The sequence below is a fragment of the Tubulanus polymorphus genome, chromosome 5 (genome assembly GCF_964204645.1).
Source record: "Tubulanus polymorphus chromosome 5, tnTubPoly1.2, whole genome shotgun sequence".
In the NCBI taxonomy this organism is placed as follows: Eukaryota; Metazoa; Nemertea; class Palaeonemertea; order Tubulaniformes; family Tubulanidae; genus Tubulanus; species Tubulanus polymorphus.
Window position 1 is genome coordinate 3,429,644 of NC_134029.1, and position 14,878 is coordinate 3,444,521.

General features: G+C 37.7%; 1 protein-coding gene across 1 annotated transcript in view; it reads left to right on the forward strand.

Annotated features, from left to right (window-relative positions):
- The first annotated feature begins 305 nt into the window (after positions 1–305).
- Positions 306–14,878, forward strand: part of LOC141905971 (AT-rich interactive domain-containing protein 3C-like) — a 34,213-nt gene continuing 19,640 nt past the window's right edge. Inside the window, exons 1-3 of the mRNA XM_074795099.1 lie at positions 306–341; positions 1,434–2,030; positions 9,633–9,705. Coding sequence (XP_074651200.1) covers positions 306–341; positions 1,434–2,030; positions 9,633–9,705 — 706 coding nt within the window. The remainder of the gene's footprint in view (positions 342–1,433; positions 2,031–9,632; positions 9,706–14,878) is intronic.

Sequence of the window (14,878 nt, forward strand, 5' to 3'; positions counted from 1 at the left end):
ATACAACCACGTGTTCCCAACGTGGCTGCCATTTTATTCGGTCACATGACTTGCACCGGCGAAAACGACCGATTATTAATTGGCTCGTTCACGGAAAGTGCCGAGCAGAGTTCCGAGTTTTATGAAAAGTTAATTGGACTCGGACACGCGCGATGCTACCTGGGAAAAGATACGGATGAGGAGGAGGAGTTCAAGGTGCGATGACATTTGATTGTTTTACAAGCTGCCGACTGGATCGCTCTGTGTACGGGGAAAAACTTTAGAAACTTTCTGCCAACTGATTCGCGAAGTGTGGAATAATAATAATGGCTCACAGTGAAAACAGTTTAGATGATAGTGTGGTAAGTATTCCGCCAAGTGCGAATACGAATCTTTTTAATCTTTTTTAAATTGTGGCAAAATTGTTTTATTCTTCAGATTGAAAAAAAATTTTCACATTTTGATAATTTCACGAACCAGTCTCTTTTACGGTTTATAACCATTTTAATCATATTTTCAATATCATCAAAACCGAAAAGCATGAATAATACCTAGGGAATATTGTGATCATATTGAAGTTTTGTTTAAAGAACTTAATTTTAGAGCTTCCTGTATTAATGAAAAAAAAAATTCATTATGTCACATTTCTTTCTAGAAGTTAAGCGTAAACAACTTCTCTCAAGTTTAATTGACTTGGTTTCGGATTTTTCTGTATTCATCTCGCTGCAACCTTTTGTAATTTTTTTTCAAAGTTTCAGATCTAGTCAATACTATATGGAACTAACTTACGTGTGCATAGTTCCACGGTGTTTTATAATTGTAACTAGAGAATCGAATGTCTGCTTATCCTAAAATATTTATTTGTTCTTCTCGGATCAATTTAATCTAGCGGCCCAGGTGCGTCTAGTATCACTGTAATTAATATACCCATCACCGGGCAACATACATATGTAATTAATTGATGCTGCTATCCCCGGTCGGGTTTAATGATAAGTACAAAGCGTACGCTTTTTGCCCTCAGGATCTGCCAGATTCGCTCGTCTATTTTGAGATTTGTAAAACGGATTATGATACGCAGCTTTGTAGATTCTAAATTCAATTTTCAAATCGCCACTGACTCACTAACTGGTACCGTACTTTGAAATCTCATCTATTTCTATTAATTGCAAAATCTAAACTTTTGCAACTTGTAACATTCGTGATCGATTCAGCCTGTGAATTCGAATCCGACATTTTTGTATCTTAGAATAAATTAGGCAAATCTTTTAATAGTTTTTGTGACATATGGAGGTTTTTTCCAGACATTTGGACCGTTCACACAGTGACAAGTTTAGAGCTAGTTCTGACTCAAAATTACAAGATTTCAAATATTCAACGCGATCTCATCGATTAAAACCAAATTAGTTTATCATAATTTTTTTAAACAAAATTCTAATTCGCCTTTTTGTTTCCAGTCGAACGGAGATTTAAACGAATCGGATTTGGACTCGGAAGGGGTGAGCGTCGATGATATGAGCAGATTGGAAAGTTCTGCGAAAATAGACCCGGTTCATCGACAACTGTACGAATCGTTGAGACAACAGGAACGCGAGGAGCGAGAGGAGATCGAACGAGAATTGAAGGCGCATAAACAAGCGATGCAACGACAACACGAAATACAACTAGAACTCGCTCAGGTGACCAGAGAAAACGGCAAAGATCGCTCCCAAAGTCAATCCCCCGAAGCGGCAGATATGTTAGATTTACGGACACCAAATAATAATAGGCTTCAGTTGCGACAAGAATCGCCGCCATTGCAGCCATCTTTAATAACAAACTCTGAACGTTTGTCACCCCTTGCAACAGGCGCGCTGACATCACCAGCTCGGGACAGACCTTCGATTATGTCTCATCACGATATCAAAACTGATCGTTTACCGTACGAATCTCTGCAGGCGGCGACGAGTATTTACGATCGGTACGCACCTCCCCCACCCTCACGGTCCCCGGCGACAAGCGACCCTCCTTCAGAAAGCGGACACCACTGGACATTCGAAGAACAGTTCAAGCAGGTAAATAGAAATGTAATATCACTTTTTCATTCATAATAACACCACGTTTAAAGCCTCTTAAAAAGTGCGATAAGAAATTATAATTTGTTTTCGGGGAAACGGGATTTTTCTTTTAATTGGCGTGAAATTGACATTTGTCTGCAATTAGTTGATTCTTTTTGAATTGCAGTTTACGGTTATTATACACCGCTTGTAACAATAAATAGCGTGATTCATTTGCGAAATTATCGGCTATGCCAGAAACCCGATGCTCGAGTTCAGAGCGTTTTGTAACTACTGCTACGATATGCAGATGGCAGCACGATCCTAGATAACAGGGAAAGTGAGGAAAAGATCTTTTTTTGTTCCTTGTAAAATTTAAGGCTACGTTTATTAGGGAAATGTAAGAAAGATGCAATGCGAAGTATAAAAGAAAGATCAAGATTCTGCTGTTAAGAATACCAATTTTCAATCTCCTCCTAATAGACAAGCGCACGTAGCTGGCGGGTCCCTTGATGATTTCGCGTTATCAAAAATATTCACCCGTACAGCATAACAAATTCAGTTATTGTCTTATTAGGAATCTGTGATAATTATGTGTAGTGAATTACAAATCGTGGAACTGACCAGTGCTGTCAACATTGACCGCTACTGACCAGTCAAAATGACCACTAGTTTACGCATTGATGAAACTTTAACCTGACAGTTCGATTCTCCCGAGTCTTTGTTCAACTACGTGAACAGTGTTTCTCTAAAAGCAATTTCCATATCATTTTTATATTCATAATCGGATGAATGCCTTTGTCCTCTTATGACGGGGCAAAAAGTGAAGTCCTTGATCCTCAATTCGTCTACTAGGAGGCCATAGCTTTCAACCCCGAAGAAATGTTGTCTTACATAGTCCTTTCGTAATTTAGACATCTTACACATGAGTCGATTATTTTCATATATTACTCTGGGACCTGAGCATTCTGGCATATTTCGTGGGCCCAATGTAAAGACTGGGCATTGCGATATTTTTTCGATTGCCGTATTGTCTGATAATCTTTCATTTATCATTTTGCGTCTGCCGTCATTTTTCTTCTGCTCATAGCCGCAGAAAGCAGCAGCGGCAGCAGCAGCGGTAGCAGCCAACATCGATTATGTGGAATAATCTAGAGCTATTTCGAATCATTATTCAGATGTCATCACATAATACCTCATTAACAATCGGCATAATATACTATTCGAAATGGCGGTATCGTCTGCGAGCGACGAATCTCCTGCCAACAAATTGGATTATGATCGTAACAGGCGATCGACCGGCGATTATTGCGTCTGGTTTGATGGAAATCCGTTTCGATGTTTGGATTCTGTCGTGAATTAAGTTTAATTTTCCGCAATAGATCTTGATTTGCGCGTCGCTAATGGGCGTAGTCTGTCGTAATGATGTTGATTGGTCGAATTGTCGGATGATAATGAACGCTATAAAATCGGCGACTTTGATCGCTTGATGGGGTTAACCAACGCAGTTTCTGCTTGACAGAAGTTGAAGATGAGATCAATTCGCGTTGAATGGAAAGTAATCGTATTCAGTTATATTAGGGTCAAGATGTCCATACTGACCATGTCCTATTAGATAACGATTCAATTTGCAATAAATAGATACTAAATTATAGTTCGAATATGAATATATAAATATTCCCAAAGGCTCCCGCGATAAAATCTCATAAGCGTAGATAGCCTACGAAAGAAAATCTATTAGGAATCTCATCAATAATTTCGAAAGGGTTCTGAAATTTCGAAGGGACCTTTACGGACCCATCGAGTCCTAGGTTACTAGATTAGAAAGGTCTATTTAAGGTTCTGATAGTATACAAGCTTGGCGTGAACCGGTCGAACCTTCACCCCGAAACAGACTGAATCTAGTGAAGTATCTGAAATAAGAGATGAACTTAGAGGGAAATATTAATTAAGATCAGGAATGTTATTAGGAAAGCCGCATCATCTCGTGGTTTAATAACGAACGGCAATTGCGCCACACGTGGGGAGAAACAAATGACACAGTCGATCAAACTGTAATTAATATCTGGCTCCACAATTATTACAGAATTTCACTCATCTCCCTATTTCTCTCTCTCTTATTAATACAGGGGGAAACCTAAGGCGCTTTCAAGAGAGAGTGAGGGGGGAGAGAGATAGAGAGAGAGAGGGGGGAGAGAAAGGATATTGAATTTTTTCTTTAACCGCAAAAATCATACCCTTTGTTTCATATTTTTTTTCTGTAATTTGATAATTCAGAAAAACGAGGGAAACATTTAGAGAAACTGGAGCCGATAATAAAGAACATGATGTTTCTGATATTGACGCGTTCAGCTGTTCAAATGATGCTGCCGATTTCAACTGATGTAATTATCCCTCATCTCGGTTATCTTTGCTCTGGCTTAGCGCTCGTTTATTTAGGATACTTATTGGAAGCTGGCGAGTTATTCGGATGAATTTACATTTTTTCCCCACATGAACAGTTGTCGGGGCTAACTATGCTGTGTTTTTTTGTAAAGTTTATTTGGTGGAAATTGCTTTTAATAGCGCTTATTTATAGTAGGTTGATGCCGTTCGCTTTTCAGTTTACTTCCCTGCACAGCGTGTTGATGAACATCATAAAATCATACGCACTAAATCTCTATTTTATTGCGCGCTTTCACAAAATCATAAATAATATGAAAAATATTTATACTCATGTCATCTATCCTTATTCTGAATATCAATTGACCCGATTTATCTAAATGTTGGTTTCATTTGAAATTATGCACGACTTTAGTTGTCCACCTTTGCTATCTGTAAAGAATTCTATCATCTCGCATACGCGCCTATACGTCATTTTTCGGGACATTTATTCTCAGGGAATGTTTCGGCGTATAGGAAATTTTTATCTGCGAAATAAAACTCGAAATATGCGCGGTTTTATCTTCTCAGAGCGTCGAGTATAGAGAGCAGATCCTCGTGAATACCAACCGTTGAACGGGGCGAAAACTTACTTATCATTTGATAACGTTTCATGTAAAATGAAATCTAAATCGTTTGACATGGAATTCTGTTCCGAGATAGATTAAAAAGTCAACGAGATACGTGGAAAATAGTATGGTGATAAAGCACTAGTCGATGAGATGTTATTGGCGAATTTCTCTTGAGATTGCGTTCGAAACCTCAAGTTTAGCATGTTGTAAATACTTAATGGTTAGGTAGCCATATTCTTTTACGAAAAAATCTGAACAAGTGGCGGCATTCACATTCATATATATACATCACGAATATTTTTGTGGGGGCAATTCTATTCCCATCAACTATTATAGGAAAATTGATCTGAAGAGATTCCGACAAACAACAAAAAAACGATGTTTTGAAGCATTCGCCGCAACTGTGGTTAGATTTGATTCAGCCAGCACTTCATTTTGTTTCCCATTGTTTCTTAAGATGTAAATAGAATCGAGCTACTGTGAGGATTATGTATAAAGTCAATCATTACCTTTACGCGCAGACGGTAATTCGGATAAAAAAATCACGTGGTTATATCAGTCAATCGACAAGATTCAAAACATTTTACCTCGGTGGTGCTCGCGCTAATACAAGATAACACAAATCCTATAGTAACCCGCGGTGAGCTAGACAACGCAAAAAGACACCGTACGGCTCGGTGAATCATGAGTTTAATCCGGCGCTAATTCAGACCAGATCTCGTGTCGATAATTTAATTCTCGATGTCCCGGTGTTTTACTGGCAAATCGAATTAAACTCGAAATGTCTGTAAAGATCATATACACCGAGGGAACTTATACACGTGATGAGTTTGTATGATTTTTAGACCATCTTACATGTCTTGCGCTATTCAAACTAAGGATGTACGGTATGTAATCCCAAGTCAGTTCGATTTATTGATAAATGATAAATAAATTGGATCATTGATATTCGTGTAAAGTCGTTCGTAACTTGCGGCACTTTCCGCGTGACCTTGTCAATCTTTTCGGTGTCATCGACAATCGTCGACTATCCGAGAACTTCCTTTCTCAAGAGATCAACTCAGACACAACAGCGAAACAATATCCAATTCTGAGGTCGTTATAAAACAGATAAACTATCATTAACGGTTTTCGTTTCTCGGTTTTTATGCGGAGTTGATTCTGAGGCGAGTTTGTTTTTCGGAGTAGATACGATGATTAATTCACATCAGCTGGTTTCATGGAAAGCCTTGTCATTATTTCATTCATTCATCATTCATTTTTTTCCGCTTCATGATATATAAGTCTGTGGCTTCTACCGCCAGAAGAAAGTTGTTTATATCAACTGTTGTATCCCGACGTCATCAGCATCCGATCATATCAATCAATTCATCTAATCGTGCTGAACTTTTGTCCCTTCCGCTTCCGCGTAGATACGTTTGAGATGGCAAAATTCAAAAACAATCTTTTTTAAAACAATCAATCAATTTTGAATTATTTCACAAATTCATTCGCGGTAACACCATAAACGGGTGTGACAAGCGACGGAGGATCACGTGTATCTATCTGGACTGGTCATGTGTATCTGGTCTGGTCAATGACGTGCGTCACCAATCTGACCTTTTTATGGCTACCCTTGCCCATCAGTGTTTTAACAATATCAAAGTTTTCTCATTTCTGTTGGGCCTAAATTACATTAAATGTATCTTCCTGTGTATATATCATCTTCATCCATTGTGAGTGACGCAGTATTCCCACGGTTTGTAATGAGTTAAACAAGATCGTCAATAAATCAATTAACTTTTGTTTCTGCTCCGAGAAAAACCACATTCGTTAATAAAATATTTCCATTTTCATACGCGATGTTTCGGGTTTATTTGGAAAGGATGTAGTTACGATATTTAAATAATATTCAGGAAGTGAATTATTTTCAACCGCAGTTGCGCAGACGTCTCGTTATTTTCACATCTGGAATGATTTCCGGTTTTATTTCTATCACAGATTGATATCTATCTATATGTGACGTGTAAATGCTGCACTCTCAACTCAGTGTTGTGTGTATTATGTGAATTTATGCAACTTACTTTTATCCGAGGCTGATTACGGGACGCTTTTTCAGTGTAAGCTTCCTTACTAAACGATTCCACAAGCAAAGTGTGATATCATATCGAGGATTTCGTGACAGACATGATGATGTGCTTTTAAAGGCCGCCATTTTGACATCAAGATGTCCTCACTCACCACTCCCTTGCTGGCGACCCGCGTGGGCATTTAATGAATGGGTCCCCTCATAAGACAAAGTGACGCCCAGATGTCGGTCTTTGATTTTCTCTGGAGGAGCGATCATGTTTACATGGACAAATTACATAATAAATTTTTTTTATCAGAAATCAATTTTTTTGTCAATACAGGGTGCTCAAATAGATTAGCATACGGTTATAGGTACCCCTCAGCGGCCCCGTGGATCTCATCGATGAGAGACTGAATAATGAAATAGATACGCAATTCAGGATGTGCAGAGATCATCAGATTGTGACCTAAACTCCCGGTATATATTGATAAAAAGTGCCCCCGAATTTGAAGAGGTTCGTAATCCTTGGGGTTTATATTAAAACGTTTGTGGAATGCCATCACTGAGCATCACATGTGCAGCCTGTTGTTTATAGTAGCGCAAATTCAAGTGCTTGGATAATACGCATCATAAACATTATAGAAATGTTAATATATACCAGATAAAGACATAAAAAATGACACTAATTCATATTATATTGAAATTATTTATAGTCTATGCGTAATTAGGTTACCGTTGGAGAAAGGTTGATGAATCAGTGCGAATCTGTACGTTGTCCATTGTCCAATGATCAATGAATTAAAAAGTCGCACAATTGATTCTTATAAGATCAAATTTGACTTATAGCCATCATCAGGTGGAATGATGACGGTGGAACTTAGGTGACACGGATTAGAGTGTGGAACTGGGTGCTCAGTCAGTCATCACATGACGAATAGAGCCGCGGGTTCGACTGTATCAATTAAAACATATCCCCACCACCACAATAACACATTCATGTGAATTTATTTGCAGCAGAATCTCAGAACGAAATGTGATTAATATATAATTCATAAAATCGATGCTAATACAAGGACAATTTGTCGCAATTAGATCCAATAACTGTTAATTAACCGACTATCCAACAATCACATCTTGACTGACTTTTTCACAGAACTGGTGTTAGTTCTACCTGGCGCTGCTGATGTTGTTATCTAGACAGCAGCAGCTCATGTCGAAATGATGGAAATTTATGCGTAATTGGATGAGAAATCTCGCAGAAATCTATGTTAAATGACGATATAACTAAATGAATGATGGTCAGTCTGTAGGAAGTCAGATTTTACGGATATCGCGGTTGCGTAGTTCGCTTCCGAGCTCTTGGCCAGACTCAGCACCGATTCAGAGTTGAGTGCGGTCTGTTTCAATACTCAGAACTTTACTATTTACATACCAGAAACGAACCAAAATTGAATCCAGTAAAACGGCGTAATTCGGGAATGCGAAATAGCGTTATATCTGATACGGTAAACCACATGCATAATTGATGAGTCGATATAATACGAAAGTTGTTGATGCTAATTAACCAGCGGCAATTAATTGAAAAACTCTTGATATTGTAGCGGTTATTTTTTTTGTGGCGAATATTTTGAATTATTTATTCATCATTGATAACGTGGAGGATTTTTCGCTAGAACATTGTGTATGATTTTTCGTGGTTTGGTTTGGCACCGCTCGACTATCGACTCCCTTCTAGTCTATAGCGGGACAGAACATTTCCAATAGATCTATCGGCAAATTATAGGATTTGAAATAGGCATTTCCTTACAGCCTTTCGCTATAAACATCTTTACGTCTACGCGTTCATCATCAACAAAAACAAAGCCAAATGGACGTGCGGGTATTGTGCATATTTGCTGTGAAAGTCGCAACGTCTTTCTTATGATTGTATCATTCTCGTGGGTATCATACAAATTTAGATTCGACCAGGTTATATCAAAAGATGTCCGCCGATGATTTTTATGCGGCCGATAATCGCTCGAGTTGATAGAGCGCATTAACTTTCCAGTCCCTGCGGACCGGTTCGTTTTCTCTCAACGGTGATCGATCAAATGATATAATACCGGCAAATCTTCCCGATCTATTTATGTTTCCAATTATTTACGCTGAATTCGAGACCAGATCGGTTTATTCGCGCGTTCATTGTACCGAGATAAAAATGCGACGACTTTTTTTTCAAGATTTTATATATTCATTGCTCGTTACTTTCTGTTCTATTTCTATCGAGACGAATAGGACATCTTATATTTGGAGCTTAATTACAACTGCCCAAGAAATTTGTCTGACGGCGACAAGTCATGAATCCGAAATACGTACATCTTAGCAGACGTGGAAAATAGATTAAACATTGTGTCTTGATTTCAATTATTGATAAATAAATGTAGTTTTTAATCGCGTACAATATGTTTATAGTGGCTGTTATATATGTGTTCAATAAGGTAATGAAAATCTGTGATGAAAACAATTAGATCCTGGTGTCTTTGATTCGCTTAATCAGCATAATAATTCATTTGTAATTCTTGTATTTCTATTCCACAGTTGTACGAACTTTCCGACGATCCAAAACGAAAAGAATTCCTCGATGATTTATTCAGTTTTATGCAAAAACGAGGTAAGTTTGATATCTATTTAGTTTATTGTTTTACCTGCCTATCAATGTTCCCCACATTAAAATGTTTTTTGATTGCACGTTTCTTACATTTTGTATTTCGGAGATGAATTTTCATGCAGCAGCATGCTGGGCACTGCGTTCTGAACACGAAAATTGCTTAAGAATGATTTTCTATATTTTCGTCTCGGCTCAGCTTGAACCTAACCTCTCACAATCATAATTAACCATATAAAACTTTCTTATGACCCGAACTGATGCCGCGTCCGGGGACGGCAGCTTGTTGGTAATAATCAGAGGGCACCCAGGATTCTACGTGTTCATAATTAACCGAATAATATCGGTTTTACGACGCGTGAAAGGAATTCCTGGTTTCTGTGACAATGTGATTCCGTGACTCGAGCTACGCTTCCCAGCCTCGTCCGTCACCTCTTACAATTACCATTTCATGACGCGTTTCATTTTCATCTGTGTAGTTCGTGCGAGCAGGCCGGGGGAACCCTCGTGAATGGCCCTATCGATATTCAATAAAACGACGGACGATTTTTTCACTCGTTGTTTGTTCTTGTCCCGCTGTGATTTGTCGTTTTAGCTCCTATAGTATAAACAAATCACTTTTTTGGTATTGAGTCGGTAGAAATTCTATTCGGACAGGTGGCAAAATGATGCACAATAGAACGTCTTGATGCACGCAGTTTTGTCAACTCTCGTCTTCTATTGTCAGAAACCAGCCCCTCTTCACAGATGACACACCTTACGTGGTTAGAGACCTCTCATCATTCTTTAGTCATGAAATACAAAAAAATTGATTTTTGCGTGTCATGATAAATCTAAGTAGGCGGCTCGCTGGTAGATTTTTGGAGATCTGGAACCAGTTCTCAAGTTAAGATCTGATTCGGGGTTAGAATATTGGAAATGAGCTATCGCAGTTTTTTCAACTTTTTAGTCAAAATGCAGCCGGCATGCAACATGGAACTGGAGGCCATACATAGTTGGTACCCAACTTCACTCAGCAGACTTTCGTAAATGTTTGCCTTAAAGGACCATGTTTTATTGTTCTCGGCTAAAGCTTGACTCGAAGGGTTAAAACATAGATAATTAACTGATTCAAACTGGCTCAGTGAACTTTGTGATGACAAGATTGTCCACTGGATAGATCGCCTGGCATTGCCACTCGCATTTTTCGACTGCCATGTCTATGTGCCCAATTTGATATCAAAAGATGTAACTTAACATGTTTCAGTTAATTGTCGTATATGAACCGATACCACCAACGATGACTCGATACTTTCACCGCGGGTTTAATGGTTGTAAATATCTCTGCGAGTCTTTGTCCGTTCGATTCGCCATTCCGTCAAAAACCAGTCGACTAGAAATGATTCATTTCACAATTGCATGGTGAAAAAGAACGTTTTCAAATGCTCTTTCTTCCTCAATTACAGCATTCGTACACCAACTTCTTCTAGTATCTTTGTTCTAATAAATGGTAATCACGATTGGTAGAACACTATATCCGTGTTGACGCGATGAGGAGAGAATCCCACAATGATAATAAAAAGTCCGAAAATGAAACTTCGAGATAGTAGTTTATTTCAACGTTTTAAGTTTCATTCATATTTATACTCACTATTGTGGTTTATAATCACCCCTTAGTTTGCTTCCCTTTAATCTATTTTAGCGTGTAACTGTTTCTACGTTAATTTTCCTTTAGTTTGTATCATCTCTGATTACTTGAATTAGTCTCTTTGTCTCTGGATTGTATATATATCTCATAATTTCTGTAGTATCTCATTATTCCTGAAGATGACTATTAGGATATAGTCGAAACGTTGAAATAAACTACTATCTCGAAGTTTCATTTTCGGACTTTTTATTATCATTGTGGGATTCTCTCTTCAATAAATGGTAAATTTCTGCTTATGATTACGTTACTAATACTCCAGTCTATATAATTTAGGCGAATGATAATTAACGCTACTACAGGTAAGAAGAAAGGTTGAAACATCAATAAACGGAAAGGTTGCATCAGATTTTATTTCGAGATAAGCGTTTGATCCGGCCACTGTAATCATTCGCATATACATCAGAATCAAAGGTCATAAGTTGATATTAACTCATAGAGTGGAGCAGTAAATTATAATTGTTATTCAATACAGTTGCTAGCCATCAGTCAAATATCACTAATCAACTACAAGTCTTCACTTAGAACGTCTTCTATCAATCCAATTATGCAAATCATTTCCGAATCTATATCGATTTGTTCTTCATCCGTAGGAAAATCCGGTATAGTTTCCACTAAGGGTCTGTCCCGAGCCCCCAGTTCTATTCTTTCTCTCAAGAATTTCCCCAACTTTTTGTTTTGCTACACCCGTTAATCGTTCGGGTTGGGGAAACTCGGATACAAATGAAACTTTACACTATTTACGAGGAGAAATTCGAAGAATATCATTTGTATACTCGACATAGGCCTCGACGCATCCATCCATTGGTGCGAATACTTTTTAAGACGCGAGGGGATGTTTAGATTGATGCTGCCGGGGCTGAGATTGATAGGCGAGTGTGATCCAGTGATAAACACGTATCATTAAATTACACGCGGTTTCTCGTTTCCAGCCGTTATCAACAATTTATACCTGCAACAACTGTTAAATCCATTATATATAAATGCGATATTATTTATATTTGCACCACTATTACACTATTTCACCATCCTCTATGGCTACACACAAACCAGTATCATTGAATCACTGATTCAGTTGCTTGACGGAGATGCTGATAAAGCTAATAAAGCTTATTCTAATTGAATCACTCTTTTAGTACTAGTATTTTGTAACAATCCATATTGACTGCGCTCTTGCTCCGTGTTCTTGTCGCTTTGTAGGAAATCTCGATATTTTTGAAAAAATGACATCGAGCGCACGTTTTGAACTATTGGAAACAATATATTGCTGAACATTTATCTTTGAATAATCGTGAATCAGTGAAGGGAGAGAGTTTCACTAATACTGAGGCAGTTGACTGCCCATGGATGAGCGAAACCGTTTCATTGTTTATTCGGGTTGACAAAAATATTTCTTTTTATCGCAATGCGACAAAAATGCGCACTCCTATATTCGTAAATCTATTATATTCCGATTCTCGTACTAAATAAATATATGATTTATATGTATTTTGATTGAGAACGTATATCTACGACTGTGTAGGGTGCTCAAAGTTTGACGACGTGACATACCTAACGCTTGAAATTCAGTCAACAGCCAGTATCGGCTGGTAACGTGTGTCTATTAACATCTCATAGATGATCTGATTGTCAATCAATGTGTATTTAATGAAATTCAAACGTAATCAGAGGTCAAGGTCACTCATGGGCCGTTTGGATAAGCCGTTGTTAACTTCGGTATTTCGGGTATTTGCCTGTTTATGAGGCCTCTTTTTGATTACTTGGAGTACGGATCCGCCTCTAAGAATTCAGAAAATCATCAAATTGAAATTTTATTTTGTCATGTTCATCTTATTATGATTTGCAAAAATACTTTTTTTTCATTTCTTCCATCATTTGAATAAAATTCATCACAATTTCCACTCATTTTTTAGGTGACTTGTGGAAAATACTCAAATCATAAAGAAAAATTTATATATTTATTTTTTTTCTGTTCCCTTCCATTTTAAAACACCTATTAGATAATATTTCCCTTTCCTTCACCCTCTCATTTTTTCTTGAAAAAGTCCGTACTCCAGATAACTAAAAAAGGTCTAACGTTTTCACTCTGAGGCATGGCTCGGAAAGAGCATCTAATAAACAGATTACAGTCAATATATCCCAAATACGGTTAGAATTATCTTAACGCATTTCATACGCATTTCCTAAATCGATTTTCACAGGTTCGTGTTGGTTCTAAACTCAGCTGGTTGAATGTTATTGTTCATTGTTATTTCGACTCCTTATCTCTATTTTTTATCGAATAATCATCTGATTCAAAGGTAACTTCAAAAGTTCGAATGGGTACCAAAATAATGAAAATGAATAATTTATACCATGTTTTCGTTGATGGTGGCTTCGATTTCAGGAAATGGGTACTTTTACTAGGCGGTCACGTGATGACAATCCCTCTAATCGTCAATTGTAAAAACAGCGACTGTTAAAACCGGAAGTGTTTCGCTCGGTAACGCTCGGCAACGATCGGCATATTAAACCACTTCGTTTCGATTAATTGTTTTCAAACGATTCGTCGAAATATTCGTTTTCCACTTTGGATTTTAAACAGGCGCGCAGCGGTACTCGATTTCGCCACAATAACGGTCTGTTCAGACGACATTTATAATGGTTCTCGAAAGCGAAGCCTGTATTCTCCGAGTGGCGTAATTACGAGAACCTATTAGCGAATCAACTCATCAGACTCGCGCGATTTTAAACGTTCGTGGAGCCGCTGGATAAAACGGAATCAACTCTCAGATATTTGACATGTTTAGTTACAATGTAAATGATAGCTTGCACCATCAGTTACATTTCCGATGTTGTTGGAAATTCACCACTCGTCCAGAAAGTTTCCAACTTTAAATAAGAGATTTCAGTTGATTTTACTTTTTTCCGATACACGAGCCGGAAATGCGTTGAAAGCCATAAACTGGCTAACAATTTCAATTTTCAACATATCTAGTGGTCCTTATCGACGCTTTTATGCATAATCTCAGTCTAAATTCTAACGCGTTTTGATTTAAGTAGAATCTAAACATGTTTTTTCACTTGTTATATTTTCAATGAACGGTAAAGCTTTTTCGAGAGCGAACCCGTAAAACGGCCCCGAAATAGAGACGATAGATAATGATGTAGTTTAGGCAAAGTAATATACCAGTCTTTTTTATACTAAATGTCGAATTTCAAATCTTCGAAAACTGGTTCCATACCTTCATGGTGATAAAATATACGTAAAAGGAGACACGTCACCATGCAGTTGTTTAATTATAGGAAAACGCTTCAGAAAATTCAACATACCGCGTACAATCTTATTAATTATTCAATTTATATCAACTCCGACACTCTCTTCAAGCACCGTTATTGACAATATTCGCGTTCGGACAAAAAAAAATTGGAGCTTTATTTCAAAAATATCCGATTTTATGCAACGTTGTTGAGTCGCATCGGATGCAGTCGAATTCAACTGTTGATCGAGTATTT